General features: G+C 41.1%; 1 protein-coding gene across 3 annotated transcripts in view; it reads right to left on the bottom strand.

Moving 5' to 3' along the window:
* Positions 1-540: 540 nt before the first annotated feature.
* The window catches only part of LOC147096303 (receptor-type tyrosine-protein phosphatase delta-like), a 32,971-nt gene continuing 15,353 nt past the window's right edge, over positions 541-18,158 (bottom strand). The window contains exons 2-7 of one of the 3 annotated variants that reach the window (XM_085975136.1): positions 13,624-13,836; positions 8,768-8,928; positions 7,580-7,591; positions 5,955-6,067; positions 1,260-1,301; positions 541-736 (exon numbers count right to left, since the gene is read on the bottom strand). In XM_085975136.1, coding sequence (XP_085831262.1) covers positions 588-736; positions 1,260-1,301; positions 5,955-6,067; positions 7,580-7,591; positions 8,768-8,928; positions 13,624-13,836 — 690 coding nt within the window. In that variant the 3' untranslated portion in view covers positions 541-587. The remainder of the gene's footprint in view (positions 737-1,259; positions 1,302-5,954; positions 6,068-7,579; positions 7,592-8,767; positions 8,929-13,623; positions 13,837-18,158) is intronic. The other 2 variants (XM_085975137.1, XM_085975138.1) reach the window with 2 other exon arrangements.

The raw sequence follows: 18,158 nt of genomic DNA, 5'->3' as shown, positions 1-18,158 counted from the left end.
TATTTTATGTCTGCAGTATTTTGCTTTTTGAGCCTAGAGTCTGATGGGTTTGAACTTCAAGATAAAAAGAAAATAACTGGAAATGCTGGTAATTTAAAAAAAAACAGAAAATGTTACAAATACACAGCAGGTTGGCCAGCATTTGTTAACCTATTCTCTTTACAGATGCTGACTGTGTACCTCTAGTGTTTTGTGGATTTGAACTTCAGTTCTGCAAATGTTGCTTCATTCAGCACCACATCACAAATGTACATTATCACCTAATTATGACAAAAAATGTTTAAATTCAAGATTCATTCGATAGCATCACTGTCCTATTTTAAGATTTTCTATTCTCCATTTTTAAAACTGAGTTTTCTTCTCAGATGCTTTGCTTCAGTGGTCTGAGGACTAATTAAAAACCTCATTTGTGGGGAGATAGGACCAAAGCTCCGATTTTACTAGAAAATAATTCCATTCCTGTAAAAGGTATTATGAATGATTAAGACTAAAGGACATAACAAAAAAAGATTAAATATAAGTGATCACTTAAAAAAAAACAAGATATTATCTCCTTTCTTTATTCTAGCTGCATTCTGCAACGTATTTTAAAGCAAACATGAAAAATAAGTACATGGTAAGAACAAAAACTGATTTACCTCATACTCTTGTGAGAACTTCAAGTTGTCATTGGCTTTCAACCGCTCAATGTGATCAGCAAGCTCTGAGATAGGGATTGGTGGGTGGTTGGCCATGCCTGACAAATTGGACAAGAATATAACGTGTGTTACAAAGGCAGTGTTTAATGACACAGCAGCACAACACAAGTCTGAAAAGCAATTGTTAGAAGAGCTTGACGTGTAAACTAGTAACCATGTTTGATGTGGAGAGGAAAAAAAGCAGGCAGACACAGTTTGATTACTCAAAGCAGGACATGCTCAGAAGAGAAGAGCTCTCAAGGCAATTAACAGTCACCTAGCATGCTTTGAAAGCTCACATTCCTAAAGTGAAAAAGGGGAAAAAAAAGGTTTGGGCTGCATGTTGCTGAGGTTAGCTGGGCAGAGAAGATGAAAAGTTAGCCCTGACGTTGACTGCTGCTTTGAGTAATGACAGCGTTGTCACTTCAAACTTTTCTTCCTGCAATGTACGAAATGCTATCTGTATCAAGTTAGAATGAGAACTGCGGAATGTGAACTACACAACAAACAGCCAGAAGCCTGAAAGGAGAGAAGAGGGTTCAGAAGAAAGATCACGTGAACTAATGTCAGGGGGAAACTAACTTGTCGAATGGAGGTTACCATGGTAACTGGAGACACCTGAACCTGTAAAGAAAATGGGGTGGGTATAAATAAAGTTTCTGCTCTTCCACCAAAGAAAAATGAGATGGAAAACTTCACATAAAATACTGGGAAAATAAATCAAAATTGGTAGAGATGCTGACTGAAAATGTTTTTTTTTTAAAAACTTTGATTAAATCATTTAATTGCCTATGTTTCCAAAAAGGGGAAAAAAGTTTTAAATTTCATCTCCATATAGGTTTGGCTAATAAAAATGACTCACACAGCAGACATTTACATGCAGTTTAGTTTTAATGACAGGCTGAATGCAAATACCATGCACCAGCATTATTGAGCAATTTCAAAACACACACAGCTTGCAACACAATTACAACTTCAAAAACTGGTAGCAGATTGCAAGGGAGGTGGGCTGGGGGGAAAGGTGCAAATATTACCATTTGATTTATTTTGCTCAGTGTGACATAAGTAAGCTAGCTACGCCGGCCTATATGACGGTCCCAGGCTCAACTTCTCCTGCCCCAACGCCAAACCCCTTGATTGTTCCGACAATCTACTGCTGGCATAAACACCGTTCTCCAAGAGGAGCCAGATTCTGGAGCTCTCCTCGCAACCCTGCCAGCTTTCCTTATGACTGTAAACATTCATCAAAAACTCTCCACTGCCCTTCATTAATTTCTAGGGCAATTTAACATATCAGGAGAGGGTTAGAAAGCATTTCACTGATTTTTATGTCAACATCTAGGAGCTGGCGAGGAATATTAACGGAGTGACTGTTGGAACTTCAAGAGCTACACACAGACATGATAATGTGCATGTACATGAAAGGCGAACAATATGACTCATCAAAAAAAATCACAATGATACCGTACTTTGACCGAGTATTCAAATGTCAAAATAGAGACAAAGATATTTAGACCTTTTGGAGCTGTTCGTGGGAGAGTGTTATTATCACATAAAGACTGAGCAGTAGAGTAGCTAGAGAGGGAGGAGACAGAGCCAATCAGGGAGGGGTAAGGGACTGAGCTGTTGGCCAAGGCTGTAAAAGGGAAAGCCAGTTGAAAATCATAAACATAGGTTAGTAACAGCTGCACAGGTCACAGTCACAACTCCATAAATTACTCAGTACCCACAACAGCATTAGACACTGAAGACATTTAAAAGAATGGAGCTCACTCATCCACTGAACTATGCTACTAAAGTCCCTAAATGTGGATTAGATCCTGCTACAATTTTCACATTACTGGTTGTTATGTTTCCCACAGCCCAGGTTTTTTAACCACATGGTCATGTCATAGGCTCAATGCGCCGTGTCACTTTTGAGTCTTGACATCAAATCGCAGAAAGCGGCCCTCCAAACTGACTATAGACCGTTTGTTTTGGGAACAGGAGGCGGCCATTCAGGAAAAAAAGATTTTCCAAAAGAAATCAATATTTATGTCTCTGTTCTTCTATTGAAGAAAAAGCATCCTCAATTCCTGTTAAGTTGGGAATTTGAGGTTGCCTGAGGGTCATCTCAAACAAGCTGGTTAGTGGTTAGTCTGTGGAGCCTGACACTGACCATACATCAGAAACAAACAGGGGTCAGCATGCAAAATGCCAGGTCTGCAAAAGAGAATGATTATTCCTTTCCTTTTTTTATTGAAAGACATTTACAGTTTGAATTTACGGGGTGTTACCAGGTAGAATTTCTTTCATTTTGGGAGCAGGGAGGGGTAGGTTTTTCTGTCTGCATCAAAGTGACGAATATAAATAAATCGAAACAGAACACTTCCCACTTGAAGCACTGGTGTCAGTATTAAGCAGCCTCAGGCCAGGTATAGCGTAGGCAGATACAGAGTACAGATCTTTCTGCACTAACCTAATGTTGGCCTTGAAATTACACTTTAAGAAAATTAGAGTATGAATGCTTAATGCGTTCGTATTAAATTTCTTTTCCCACTATTGTAATGGAGGTGTTAACCCATGTACAATAAATGGTCTGCTACCTCTGTCAAAATAGCGGAGGAAGGAACTTCATACAAGCATGTTAAGCGTTTGTATGCTAATTTTCACATATCCTAATTTCAAGGTTGATAGCTGAAATTTTCCAATCAGTATAACTTTAATGCTGGCAGTACCCATGGGTTACTACTGGCAATAAAATAAGACTGATTGGAAAATGTAGGTTAATGTGTCTTAACACCAATCTCAGAAAAGCAGCCTAGTATACCAGAGTAACTGTCATTTTTTTCGCACACCCTTTGTTGGCGAACAATGTTGAATTATGTCTTGGCTTGTGTTCTGTGGACTTGCACTTGTTCCAGTAACTTGGCTGACTGTCACTTGGAATGCTTAATCAGCAGCAAGAGACTTCCCTGTCATCAGTTTGACCCAGATTAAAATCCAGGTCCTCGGAGTCAAGGAGCAGCATTTCATTCACTGTGGCACTCAGTCCCCTCCACACTGTACACAAGTATCACCTCTTCCCCTTCCAATTTTCTTTCTTTTACAGATCCTTCCTTTAAGGGGTTATTTGTACTTAAATCCATTTATTTACTGGATAATATTGTATTTTTTCAGACTTGAGCTGAGTATTCATTTAAAGTAGGCCATATAAGAAGTACCAGAACCAGTTACATTTTCAAAAACAGGTGCTTGGCTTTGTCTCCGTTGCTTAGCATATGATTAAATTGATATTTGTTCATCGTTGTGGTGTTTGATCTGAGTACATCTGATCTATAATATGTTTGGGACATGATCAATGCTGCATTGTTGACTGTCATTGTCTTACGATTATTGGTTCGGTGAAAGAACCCTCCCAAAGAGCACTGCATCAAACAGCAAACTCAGATCAATGATGAAACAGTCCCCTTATCTAAACCCTTTTATAGGTCGAGAGCTAAAAAATACCTCATTCTCGGCTTCAAGCAATAGCTTAGTTGCCACTGGCAGTTATTTTTTTAAATTTAATTCAGTGAAATTTTAGCCGGAGTTTTATCCCACCTGCATGCTGAATGATTAACTCCTTCATATGGGAGACTTGGCAAATATGCACAGACTAGTCCGTGACATCTAATGCAACAGAATCCCAGCCTCGGCTGACTGGTGACCAGATTCCTCTGGGATGAGATGTCGAGTGGGGAAACTTTGCTGGGCATTCCAGCTCATGGCCCAACTCCAAGGCCTAGATTTTCTGTGTGCCGTGAGGCAGGCTTTTAGGCGGGCGGGGGGGCAAAAATCCCAAATTTGGGGGTCCCGACACCATCCCGCCCAAAACTCGCTTCCACGTAAGTTTCAGAGGAGGCGGGTACCCGCCCCGCACTGGGACCCGCCGACCTGAGGCGGGAAGGGATTAGTGCCAATTAACTGTCTGTTAACAGGTAGTTAACAGGCAGTTTTTAGCCTAATCCCTATTTTGAGGGGTGTCGTGTGGGATTCCCGACGGCTCCAAACCACGCCAGGTTAGAGCAGGCGGGCCGTCGGGTTGAAGGGCTTGGAGGGGTCGCGATGTCGGTGTTCAGGTGAGTGATGGGTGCATGAGTGCAAAGGTAAGTGTGTTTGGTGTGTCTAAAGTGTGTAAAGAAGTTTAAATTACCTGTACTTACCTTAACAGCCTTTCTTCCTGTAGGCGTCGGGAGTCCATCACTCAGCCGGCACTGAAAGCAAAATGGCTGCGATCTGTCAAAAGTGACAGCCTTCAGCTTTCAGTGCCAGTGAGAGTTCTAACTGAGTCTGTGTAGAAGGACTCAGGTTAGAAGTCAGACTGTCAGTGTTTGACAGCTTCAAACAGCTGTGAAACACTGATATTTCATCTGTCAAGACCTCTTGACAGATGAAATTTCAGTCTGTGACGTCACCTGTTGCCGGGTGGCCCTTAATTGGCCTGCTGAGCCCGCTAGGCGGGCTCAACAAGGTCAATCAACGGAACATCGCGTCGATTGGCCGGACGTTGATGTAGGCGGGACTAAAACCCGAAAGTTATAGTCCCGCCTCCTTCCCGACAGCTTAATGAAAATCGACCCCCAAGTTTCTGAAACTCACTGCCTTCTTGTTTGGTCTGTCAGCTTGACGCTTGCAGGACTCAAACCCAGACCAAACAGCAGTGAGAAGTGGCTTGTCTATTATTTGATCACATATGCACTATTTATTGTCTTATTTTTCCTTTTCATTACTTTATAGAGCTCAATTAAGTGTGGACAGATGGCAACCTTTTAATTAAGACAAAAACACTGTATACTTTCACAGAGAACAGAGTCCCAACACCAGTTGAAAACTGTTACCGGAGTAATAATACTCACAAGCATAATAGCTGGTGAAATGATGAAAAAGTCCCAACCAGTTTACAGTCTGTTGGTTGTTTTGAGCACACCTAAAGCTGCAACACCTGAAACAAATTCTTCGTTCAGGGTATATCACCAATAGGGGCAGTCATGCATACAGTGTGGCGTACAGTGATTATTCAGGGAAATGTCAATACTATACAGCACGGTAGACAAACCCTTGTTTTTACCTTTCCTTTCTTTTTTTATTGGAAGCTCTTCACTGATAAATCTTAAGGCCAACAGGAGGTACCTGAGTGTATTTCGATGAGAAACGTCAATAGAATTGTGTGCAGCCACATTTCATTATGAAAAAAAACCCCTTAACATGCTCAACACAAACCTGGGATGCTTGGGCTAAAGCTTTTCCACAGCTCACCTGGAGTCTGGAAATTGAGACGTCTCAGTTCTACTGGGTCAGTGGGATGATGAGAAGGTAATTCCTTGCTGTTCGGAATACTGCTTTTTCTCGAGTCAGACTCTGTCCTTTTTCTACGAGGAGAACATTGTTGTTAGCGGTCATGGAGACAGACTGAAACTGATGCAGTTAAACGAGCTGAAGAAGCAGATTTATTAACAACTCAGGTAACGGTAGAAATGATGAAAATCAACCTGTTAAATTTTTGCTTGACTAATAGTTGCTGCAGCAACATTAGATAAACTTATTCTCAATTTCTGTGGTTTGCTCCATGGGGAATGTCTATTTTCACATATTAAAGTTTTTTTTCCATTTTCTTCCTCCACATCAAAGGGAGCTTGCGGGCATTTACATTGCATACATAGGTACCATTTAAATTCAATTACATTCCTCAGCCACAGTCTACTGTCAAGTTCCTTCCTACCCACTGGCATGATCACTGAAGCAATGCCTATAAATGTATTACAAAATCAGAAAATGGGCTTTACCTACTCTTTTTATTAAAAATGTGGTTAAAAGAGAGCCATTCCCTCAAATGTGTAATCATATTTTTTTTCCAGATAACTTTATAACGACTTCTATTAGATTATAAAGGCTGCTAGGGAAAGAAGTTTAAAAAAAAAATTGCATACTGTGGAAAATGATAAAAGAGGCGAACGAAAAGTGTTCCAGATGGCAAGTCACATTATCACACTGCAGCTCTGAAACCGCTAGGTCACGTGGCCTTTGATTGCCGTCGGCAGTTATTAATAAAGTGTATGCTTCTATGAATGATGGAAATCATTTTACAAAATTTCAGGATATAACTGAGGGAGTGGTGATGTTGCCACCGGCAGCACGACCACCATGTGCTGCTGTCAATGGTTCATAATAGATTCTTGTTTTGTACCGTCCAGTCTAAACATTTAGGCAGGCTGTTTCCTGATGAAGTGCTTTGGGGGAAACAGTAACAGTTGATTAGTTGCTTTTGTGTCAGCCAATGGCTCAGTGGGTAGCAGCCTCGTCTCCAAGGCAGAAGGTCGTGGGTTCAAGTCCCACTCCAGAGACTTGAACACAAAAATCTAGGCTGACACTCCAGTGCAGTGCTGAGGGAGTGCCGCAATGTCGGAGATGCCGTCTTTCGGATGAGACGTAAAAGATCCCATGGCACTATTTCAAAGAAGAGTAGGGGAGTTATCCCTGGTGTCCTGGCCAATATTTATCCCTCAATCAACGTTAAAAAAATCCAGATGATCTGGTCATCATCACATCGCTGTTTGTGGGACCTTGCTGTGCGCAAACTGGCTGCTGCATTTCCTACATTACAACAGCGACTACAGTTCAAAAAGTACTTCATTGGCTATAAAGCGCTTTGGGATATCCGGTGGTTGCTCAAGGCGCTATATAAATGCAAGTCTTTCCTTTTTCGTGCTTGTTTCCAGACTATGGGCCATCGATAAGATCATTAATATTGATGATTACATACAATGATTTCAGGGTTAAACCAATTAGTTCTTCATGTAAAACTTAGGTGTCATTTTCCCTTTTCCTCAGGACACTGGTTCACCTGCCCCCCTGCCCCTTTCAGCAGTTACACCTCTGCTTACCTGTCAGGTTTGCTGTCCCATTGTAATGCAACAGGAGAAAAAAAAAGAAAGGTCAGTATGTTAGCTTCCCATTCGGAGAGCAATAGCCATGGCAACATACTTGCTTCACTGCAGATGTCTTACTGGCAGGGAACATGTTACTTAACATGCAAATTAGGAACTGACAGTTCATCAGTGCAGTTAATGCTTTCTAATAGCAGTATAATGAAGGACTAAAGGTCAGGCCAAGAAAACAGTAACAAGCGTGCTTCAACAGAAATACATTTCAATTCGAATGTCACATTCACTTATGGCCAGAGTATACTGAAATGCCACACTTAATTATGGTTCTAGTGGAGGTGGTGATAGTACAATTTGGTATTGTTAAACGTTTACCAATCATCAGTCTCGGAGGAAATTTAGTATGTCAAATGAGTCCATGCCTACATTTATTAGATGCTTGCAGTACACAGGGAAACAACAGAGCTGACATTGTTAGACTTAGCAACAACTGAGAATCAGTAAAAGCAAAATTGTCTGATGTGCAATAGAACTGACACAGGCAAAGAAAATAATGATTGCAGAAGCTGAAGGTGGCGACATCAAAGAGCTTTTACCGCAGGCTCCAAGCACAGCACGCCTCCATTAAGGGATGAGGGAGCTTTTCATTTGACAGTATGTGGCTGCGTAATGTGGATTATTCCCGGAGTAATGGGTCAGCTCAGAATCAGGGACAGCAGCTTGACAGCAAACTGTACATTTGTTGGTTTTGACATTTGTCTGACTGAAACAACATGAATGTGCTCAAGCAACTCCTCATTTGATACTTCACACTAATTTAGATGTAGTTGGATTAAATACTTCAATCAGGTGGATTGAATCTGCACTGCCCCCCATGATGAGAGACAGCAGTATTGGGAAATGGGAATTTTTTTGCCTTTGCTGTGGTGATAGTATTCACTGCTTGTTTTCACTGGATTCTTATTTTTGCAAACTACTGTTTGAAACTAAATGATAACTATTTAGACACTTATCTTATTTGGTTGCTTTAATGGCAGTCAAGTATTTATTGGTTATTAAATGTGTCAGTGGAATGGCAGCAATTGCTGTACCAGTAACATGTACCTCTTTGCAAAGCAGTCCTTCCCTGATATCACTGCACTGAAAATACCAATTTATGTACTGAACCTATAGTGCTAATTTTCTTACCTCTTATATAGGAGGATAGCAATGACAATGCAGATGATGAACACAACAGCCAAGACAGGGCCAACCACCCATATCAACCCTTCTTCTTCATCGGTCATGGGCTGAGGATCAAGGTCCGCTGACAGTACAGGGTCGGAGTAAGGACTTGTTGCATACATCATCTGGAACATGATTTAGAATATCAGGAAAGATTAGAAGGAATGAGCTGAGCTGCTTAATCAAACAAACGAGGAATAAATTGAGTTGCACCCTTTTTTTATATATACATATATATATATAAAAAAGGAATTAAGAATGTGAACCACCAATTTAGTTTGGTAAATCGGCATAAAGCTGCTGTAATCTGGGCGATCACTGTGGGTCCCCACCCTTTTATTCACCTATCATAACATGTGCAGGAGTTAGGGGCAGCTACATAGCACACCCATTCGTGAATGGGCGGGTGCATCAACATGCTGTACAAAAGACATCAATATTTTAGATGACATATATCCTGCCATTTGAACCCGAGCGATGCTGAGTGCAAGGCACAACGGTGTATCCCTGGCATCCAGTGTTGCTAAGAGCGGTTAAAATTTAAAAGCTTGGTTTCTCTACCGCAATCAGTCGCAGTGATCGCCTGTACCTGCAGTATGAAAGCTGGCCTATTTGAAAACAAGCACTTGTTTTTTTTTAATTGGTCAGGCTAGCCCACTGACGCTCCAGCTCCTCAACTGAGGCAGATACCCCAGCTGGAAATGACCCGTGCACCCATATGCAAATAGCCCATGGCTCTGACAGATGCGCCAGGGTCAGGGACGCAAATGATGGGCAGGCAAAATCTCAGCCTGTCTGTCACCACTGTGGCAGAGAAGATATTCAAGGCCCTTGAAATCAAATAAAGTTACATTTTGAGAATGGAAAATTAGGCAAAGAAGGTTCTTATTACAACATTAAAACATCTGATCCCGCAAAAAAAATTGCAGGGTTGCTGTTATTCGTCAACAACTCCATTATTATTGTTATCATGTGACTACCCGGATGGTAGAAGACAACCTAGATGGACCTTGGTCTTTCTCGTCTAGCAATTCCTCTGTTTCTAATTAACTCACAAGGTTTTATCTCCGCAGAGTGACATCCCTTAATTGCTAACCGTATATAAAAGACTCACATATTTCATTGCAAAAGTTCTCATTTTAGTTATGTAACATTTGCAGTATTAAAAAGGAAAATGGTAGATCACTTATGGTAGAAAGAATCTTTCTCACTGTTTTGAAAGGCATTTAACTCTTACTTGCAACTGAGAATTGCAACCATCGAGGACACTGTCCCTTTAAGAATATTTGCATCCACCTTGCCATGCCACAGCCTCAATCTGAGGCAGAATGTCAGTTCTTTCACCCTTGTAGGCAGCAGACCTAAGGAACTCGCAAAAAAGTAACGGTAACTAGAAAATTACAAAATGTAATAGAGCAGCACGGCTCCAAGCCTTGTCAGGTCAATGAAGGGTGGCCGAGGAGGAAACTTCTTTCAAAGGACGAGAAAAGCTCTACTTACAGTAAATCATTCCTCCTCATTCATTCAACCACCACGTGATAAAAGCAAGTACATCAAGGTAGCAAAAATGTTGATGGTGGGGTTCTTCAGGCTAGTTTGGAGTACAGTAGCAGCAGCAAAGTGCTCATCACCTTGAGCTGTCAAGTCAAGCCAATAGTACTTGGTGAAAGCAAGTAGTCTGCTTCAGATTACAGTCTTAAAGATGTCACTGTGAGGAATTCTCCACACATTCAAGTGAATCCTATCTTTTCCTGCTATGCCGTGTAAACCACAAGAAGATACATGCAACTGCCCAGTTTGCTAATTGCAGTTGAGTAATGGGCTTTCTAAAATTCTAGTTTCCAAACGAAACCAAGCATTGGTTAGACTGACAAAAATAAAACTCTTTGTACTCAAAATGACCATTCCTCTGGGTTGGAAGATCTTTGCTGTACTGGTTCCTCAAAAGCCTGTTTGGACTTGAAAGTAACTTCACCCACTCTGTGCGTCGGACCATGCTCAAATGGGAAGATGAGTTGGTGAATCGATGCTATCATGTTGCACTCTTTGAGCACAGCTCCCACTGTGAACACAGGATTGGTGAATTTACTCTGTAGAACCAGACTTTTCACTCACATTAGTGACGGGTGGAAAAAATATCTAATGGTTGTGGATCAATCACTAACATGTGCAATTTGCAGATTCTTAGTGCTGATGAAGGAGCTAATAAAGGAAGTGCCTTAAAGGAAAGAAACGGAAGCTCACAGGAACCAAGGGGTTCAAAACGTACTGAAATTCGTTTGCTCAGAATCAAATTAAAATCTCAAGTAGGGACCGCCTGAGAAACAAATGGACATATGTACCATGTGTTCTTTGCAAACGGTGACAACATCAGGTGTTCACCCACTGCTGTACTGTCAGAAGTGGATGACAGGCAGAAATAGCAGTAACACAGATTTCAGAGGGCATGGGCGGAGTCACTTCACCAGCAGAATGTGAGGTCATTAAAGAATCACTGGCACATTACACCCCAGTCTTTGAAAGAACAGTCACGTTACAAGCCAACAAAGCATTTCCAATTAGTCTTTTCGACCTGCACAGTATATGCTTTCCCAGAGTCCAGCAGGGCTGTTAGTAATGATGGCTGGAACCCTGTTCTTCTCAGGCAGCCTTCAAGAGCTCTGAAATTAAAAGTTGTCGTGTGTGTTATGTCAAACCTGACTTTGGTCAGAAAACCTTCCCTATGTGAGATCCTTATAGACTGTTGGTGATAAGGACTGGAAGGTCCAAGCACCAAGGCCTAGAAATTTGTCTCCGGCGGTGGTGCAAAACGAGCGGTATCAGATCGGCTGCCGATATTCGCAGCGCCGGATATTCAGTTCCATTGTCGCCACCGCCCGAGACGCATTTCGAGCTCCATGTCTTCCTGGATCAATATGGGGGTCACGAGAATGACTATCATGTTGTTCTCTTGAAGCTTGTAAATAATCTATACTTTACAGGAAATGAAGAAAGGGTATACAGGAACCTTCCTTGTTGGGATTGATTATTCAGGATTGATCTCCTGACCTGCTGAGATATATAGCAGAATGTGGCACAGCTGGGGTTATGTCCAGCTGCAGCATAGGTTAGAAGTAAACCAAGATCAATGCTGTTTTAGTTGCTAAGACAACCCCTTCCAGTGGTGCCAAAGATTGTGCTTGTGAAGATGATGAAAATCTCTGGGCGCCCGTTGTGAATCCCTGGTCATTTAGCCAGCACCAGTGTTAATTAAGTCGCCAAATACCAATGGTAAGCTGATTTGTGACAGATGCTGGAGAAGGTTGTGTGTGACCAGAGGGTGCTGATATCTTCTCCCTAGGGCTTGGCCAATGCAAAAGTTCCCTGATCATCCTTCATTCGCTGTTAGATCTGAGGGTGGATGAATACTTTATTGAGCGGGATCCCAAGATTTCACTGCAACAAGATGAATCAAGCTTGGACCTTATTGTGGCCAAGTTTCCTTATAATGCTTAAGTTGATTACAACTAGCTGGTGTGCTGAATGTGGGACAGATATCACGTGGAAATGGGACAGATATCACATGTGGAAATGCTACACAATAATGGAAGGTAACAAAGACAGGTACTCTGGCTATTTTTCACTGGGAATGATCTGAGGCTGTTAACACAAATTCTGAAGCCACTTGACGGAAATGGTCAACAGCTGTGGATTTGGGTCAATTGAGATTGGGTCAATTCCAAGATAGCCTGGGCTAGGCCTTGATGTAAGATAGCATCAGTTGAACGGTGCATAAGTTTATTGTCATTCTAATGCTGAAACTGAAAATAAATAAATAAATTCAGTGGAATTTCACCTCTGCACTTCCAAGAACTTTAATGAGAGACTCAAACCCAACGAGTAAACAAATACCAAGAAATGGTCACTTAGTTAACTTCTATTGTTCTCAATAATGCATACATCTGAATACTCTGGGCAAAGAAACAACATACATCGATCTGCTATCTATGGTGGGTGAAGAATAATTGAGGCTTGCCTCAGACTGAGGGTGTTGCACAGCAGGGGATGGGGGAGGGAAATTCACCATCCAGGTACAAATTTTCTTAAAGGAACAGTGCATTAAATGAATTTCCTCCTAGAATACTGGCAATTCATATTTGCAAGTGGAATCCAAATGAATGATGAATGATGGTGCAACATTTCAATATTTCCAAACAACAAATGTTCCTTATGTTTGGTGATGTAAGGTTTTCATAATTATCACAAATTTAATAACCACTTTTTCAGCTAGCTTTAATTAATTTTAGGCAAAAATCAACATCAAAGGTTGTGGTAATACTGTCCCCATATAGATGCATCATATATCTGCATCCTTTTAATGCACTTTGTGCCACGATTAATATCCTATCAATTGACCTCTATTCTGCAGGAAGGATTAGTTTGGTTCTTTTGTACAGAGCAAAAGACTAGCACAGAAAAGTTCTAAACACAGAAGGAGAGCACAATACTTCATTCTAAATGCCTGAAGTGGGTACCTTATCATTACACCATTGTTCTTCAACATTTTAATGTACTAAAGAATTACAAAACAAAGCTAAGCAAATTAGTACGATTGGAATACTTCCCTTACCTTAACTATAAGTACACCAATTAATCCTGACATTGTAAATCTATCACAATTACCTTCTTCATAAATATATTATGCATGATTGTACCTACCCTGAAACCATTTATTTTGTATCCTATAGGATGCAATAGAATTAAAACCATTGTTCATTTTTTTTAGAACACAGCTGCGCGTGGAGGAACCCTAACTGGAATGAAAATTAAACCAAACTTACAGATTCTGGGCTGTCAAGAATGGCTAAAATAAAGAAAACGTATTCTTGACCACTTTGGAGGCGCTTGTTTTCAAATCCACTGTAAAACAGCCGATCACCAAGGGTAAACTCATTAGGAAGAACCTCAAAGTGGGCTGCAATATATGGCTTAAGGACATCTGCGTGCCTCCTTTGACGAATACTTCTTCGCTTCCTGGTAATTTCTTTCAGTAACTGTAAAAGAAATATTGACTCAGTTAAATAATTATTTTAAATGTGCAACACTGAAGGTCAAAATGCATGTTTTGCTGCACCCTGAATTCCTAAAAGATATAAAAGACATTGATATAATTGTGTTAACAGAAACATGGTGCCAAAAGGACGTGCCCACCCACTGTCCTCCAATGTACCATGAAATCATTGTGCCCTCAGTAAAGAACACTAAGACACGCAAGGGCAGAACCTCCGGGGGAATCTTGGTGTGGTATAAAGGAGAACTGGACAAACACATCTCACCGATAAAACAGGGAAAATCACACGTATGGCTAAAATTAGATAAAAATATAGGAATGGCAAAAAAAGATGTTTACTTATGTGCGATCTACATACCCCCAATAGAATCGCCATATTTTGAAGAGGAGATATTTGACACTCTCCACATGGAAATCAGCCATTTCCAGGCCCAAAGAAAGGTGCTACTATGTGGGGACCTAAATGCAAGGACCGGATGTGAACCTGACTTCATAGACCCACAGGGCAACAACCATGTGTTTGGCCAGACCCCTTTATATGTCACACCAGCCATCGCAAATCGGAACAACCTTGATTGTGAAATAAATAAAAGCGGTAGGGAGGTAGTGCAACTCTGCCGAGCCTTAGGCCTGTACATAGTTAACGGTAGGTTCAGAGGGGACTCCTTAGGGAGACTCACATATTCCTCAACTCTTGGGTCTAGTGTGGTGGATTATACAATCACTGACCTGGACCCCTGCGATATCAACGCATTCACTGTCAGGCAGCAATCCCCCCTCTCAGACCATAACCAAATAAATGTGTACCTTAAACTTTCTGCCCAAACTACAGACACAAAAAAGGAACCCAGTAAGCTCCATAAAATAAACCAGACATACAGATGGGCCCCAGACAGTGGAGACAAATTCATCACAGCACTAAACTCACCTGATCTCACAAGTAAAATATCAAAATTTAAAGAAAATCTATATGAGATCACCAGAGATGGTGTAAACATGGCCATAGATGATATAAATATGATCTTCCATGAGGCAGCTGTAAAAGCCGACCTTGTGAAACAGAAGAGGAAACGTTACAAAAGACACAATAAAAATGAGAAATGGTTTGACCACGAATGCAAAAATGCCAGAAAAGACCTGAGAAAAATATCAAACCAAAAACATCGCCAACCAAACAATCCAGACCTACGTACTAGATACAATGAGACCCTCAAAAGATATAAACACACCATTAGGAACAAAACACAAAATTATACCCACAAAATACTCGAAGAAATTGAAAACTCCATTAATCCAAATCAATTCTGGGAAATGTGGAATAACCTGAGTACAACACAATTGCAAGCATTACCAATCCAAGATGGCGACATCTGGAGAACACATTTTGAAAACTTCTACAAAGACATCCCAATAAACGAAACAAACCCAAGTCAACATCATGTCACAGAAAAACTCCACACATTAGAAGCAACAATTAAAGACAACCAAAACCCTCTAGACTCCCCAATCACATGGAAAGAACTGGCCACAAAAACAAAATCTCTCCACCTAAAGAAAGCCTGTGGTCCAGACAACATCAAAAATGAAATGCTCAAGTTCAGCAATATGGAGATGCAGGGTGCGGTACTCAAGTTATTCAACATCATATTACGTTCAGGCTGTTTTCCCGATATCTGGTGCCAAGGACTCATCTCTCCCATATACAAAAGTGGAAACAAATCAGACCCAAATAACTACCGCGGCATCTGTGTCAACAGTTGTCGAGGGAAGTTATTCTGCAGTATTCTAAATAGTAGATTACTGGATTTTCTTAACAAACATAAGATCCTTAGAAAAAATCAAATAGGCTTTCTTCCAAAACACCGCACCACCGACCATATCTATACCCTTCACACTCTCATTGAAAAGCATGTACACCAAACAAAAAATGGGAAAATATTCGCTTGTTTCATTGACTTCAAGAAAGCCTTTGACTCTATCTGGCACGAAGGGCTCTATTACAAACTTCTTCAGTGTGGAATAGGGGGCAAAGTCTATGACCTTATTAAATCGATGTATCTGAAAAATAAATGCGGTGTCAAAATTGGAGACAAACGCACCTGTTTCTTCACCCAGAGAAGAGGCGTCCGGCAGGGCTGCAATTTGAGCCCGACCCTGTTCAACATATACATAAATGAACTAGCAGACATGCTGGAGCAAAGCGAGTCACCGGGTCTATGTCTCCTGGATGGAGAAGTGAAATCCCTGTTCTATGCGGATGACCTGGTTCTGCTGTCTCCCACAGAACAGGGATTACAGCAACAACTAGACCTACTCGACAAATACTGCCAAAATTGGGCCCTAACAGTAAATCTAAAGAAAACCAACATCATGATTTTTCAAAAAAGGCCCAAGTGTCAGGAAAACAAATACCAGTTTACTCTCAGTGATACCATCATAGGACACACTATGAGCTACACTTACCTTGGTCTAACCATTACAGCATCAGGGAGCTTCAGCATAACAGTGAATGCATTAAAAGAAAAAGCCCGAAGAGCCCTATATGCAATAAAAAGAAAATTCTACAACATCCAAATCCCAATCAAAATCTGGCTAAAAATATTTGACAGCGTAATCCTGCCGATTGCGCTGTACGGTAGTGAAGTATGGGGCCCGCTCAATCACCATAGCTACACTAAATGGGAAAAACACACAATAGAAGCCCTACATGCAGAATTTTGCCGAAGCATCCTTCGCACCCAAAGGAAAACACCAACAAATGCATGCAGAGCCGAACTAGGCAGATACCCACTGATAATAAACATCCAAAAACGAGCACTAAACTTCCTAAATCACCTCAAATCTAGCTCCCCAGACACCCTTCATTTTAAAGCCTTCCAGACCCAAGAACTAAACCCAGAAGAGTCCCCTGAGTCAGCTGCTACTGAAACTAAGTAGTCCTACTCAGCCGGACCCTGACCAGTCCCAGACCAACACTGCCGTCCAAACACCAATCCGAGTGAACCAAATCATTAAACAAAGCAAAGAAACCTACCTGGAACATTGGAACAAAATAACCAAAAGCCAAAGCAGATTAGAATGTTACCGGGCCCTAAAAAGAGAATATAAACTGGCAGACTATCTCTCGACCATCAGAGACACAAAACAGAGACAGACCCTCACCAGGTACAGACTAAGCGACCACCAACTGGCAATTGAAAAAGGAAGATACAAGAAATCCTGGCAGCCTAGAGAGAATAGAATATGTGATCAATGTCTGGCCGGCGAGGTTGAGACAGAGATGCATTTCCTCCTAAAATGCGAAAAATTCAACACATCAAGAAACGTATTATTTGACAAGCTCAGCCAAACAACCCCAGATTTCAAGGAATTGGATGACCTGTCAAAATTAAGATTAGTCCTGGGAGAAGGAGACAGACCATACCTTGGTGCCAAATATGTAACATGTCACAACCTGAGGACTGTTTAAAATTAATACTGAATGTACCCACTGATGTACAAAGACTGTTTAAATTAATATTGTTTAAAGTATTATTGTATGTACCCAACGAAGGTCAGAATTGTTTGACACCTACAGAATGCTGGAAAACTGTACTTTTTGTTATGTAAGCTTTGGCAATATGGTTCCCTGTAAACTTTCATGCCAATAAAGCATTTGAATTGAATTGAATTGAATTGAATTGAATAGAACGCTTCTGTTTCTCTGCTGCACAGAACCGCAAGCATTTCTTCATTGAACACTAGCTGTTACAATTAGTTGCCAATCACACCAATGAAAATTCTGGCATCCTCTATAATGTATGCTGGACACTGGGGCATTGGGATAGTTTGTTATTGCAGTATTTTGGACTCGTGTAAAAACATATCAACATGCAGACTGATCATCAAGCAGATCGCACCTGGAGCTATAGTTAAATATCTATCATTTGTGCAGATTCACAAAATCCCTCTGCGGTGTGACCTTTAAAATGTGGAGCTGGACTTCACCATAAGCAGTTGCTCACAGGTCAATGTTTTGTGTAGTCTGGGGCGGTGCAAATATATTTCAGTCCTCCATGTGGTTGAACATGGAGATGTGTGGCAGTTGCTGCGTTCATTTGTATTTCTATTTCTCCTTCTCCACTGGTAGAAATCCTAGGGTGCTGGGATTTCTGCTACAGAGAAGGAACTGGTCTGCTCGGCCTGCTTTGCATGGGACAGAAATGAAAGTCGGGTGGTGTCTATAATGGGCAGCCCACCTGCAACACCAGATTTACACCCAGGTGGCAAACTGAAAATCTATACCAGTGACTTAATTCTGGTTTA

This window comes from Somniosus microcephalus, unplaced genomic scaffold, assembly GCF_052327205.1.
Source record: "Somniosus microcephalus isolate GS21.2 unplaced genomic scaffold, FLI_Smic_1.0 unresolved_chr1, whole genome shotgun sequence".
In the NCBI taxonomy this organism is placed as follows: domain Eukaryota; kingdom Metazoa; phylum Chordata; class Chondrichthyes; order Squaliformes; family Somniosidae; genus Somniosus; species Somniosus microcephalus.
This window is presented reverse-complemented; position numbering and strand designations above follow the sequence as displayed.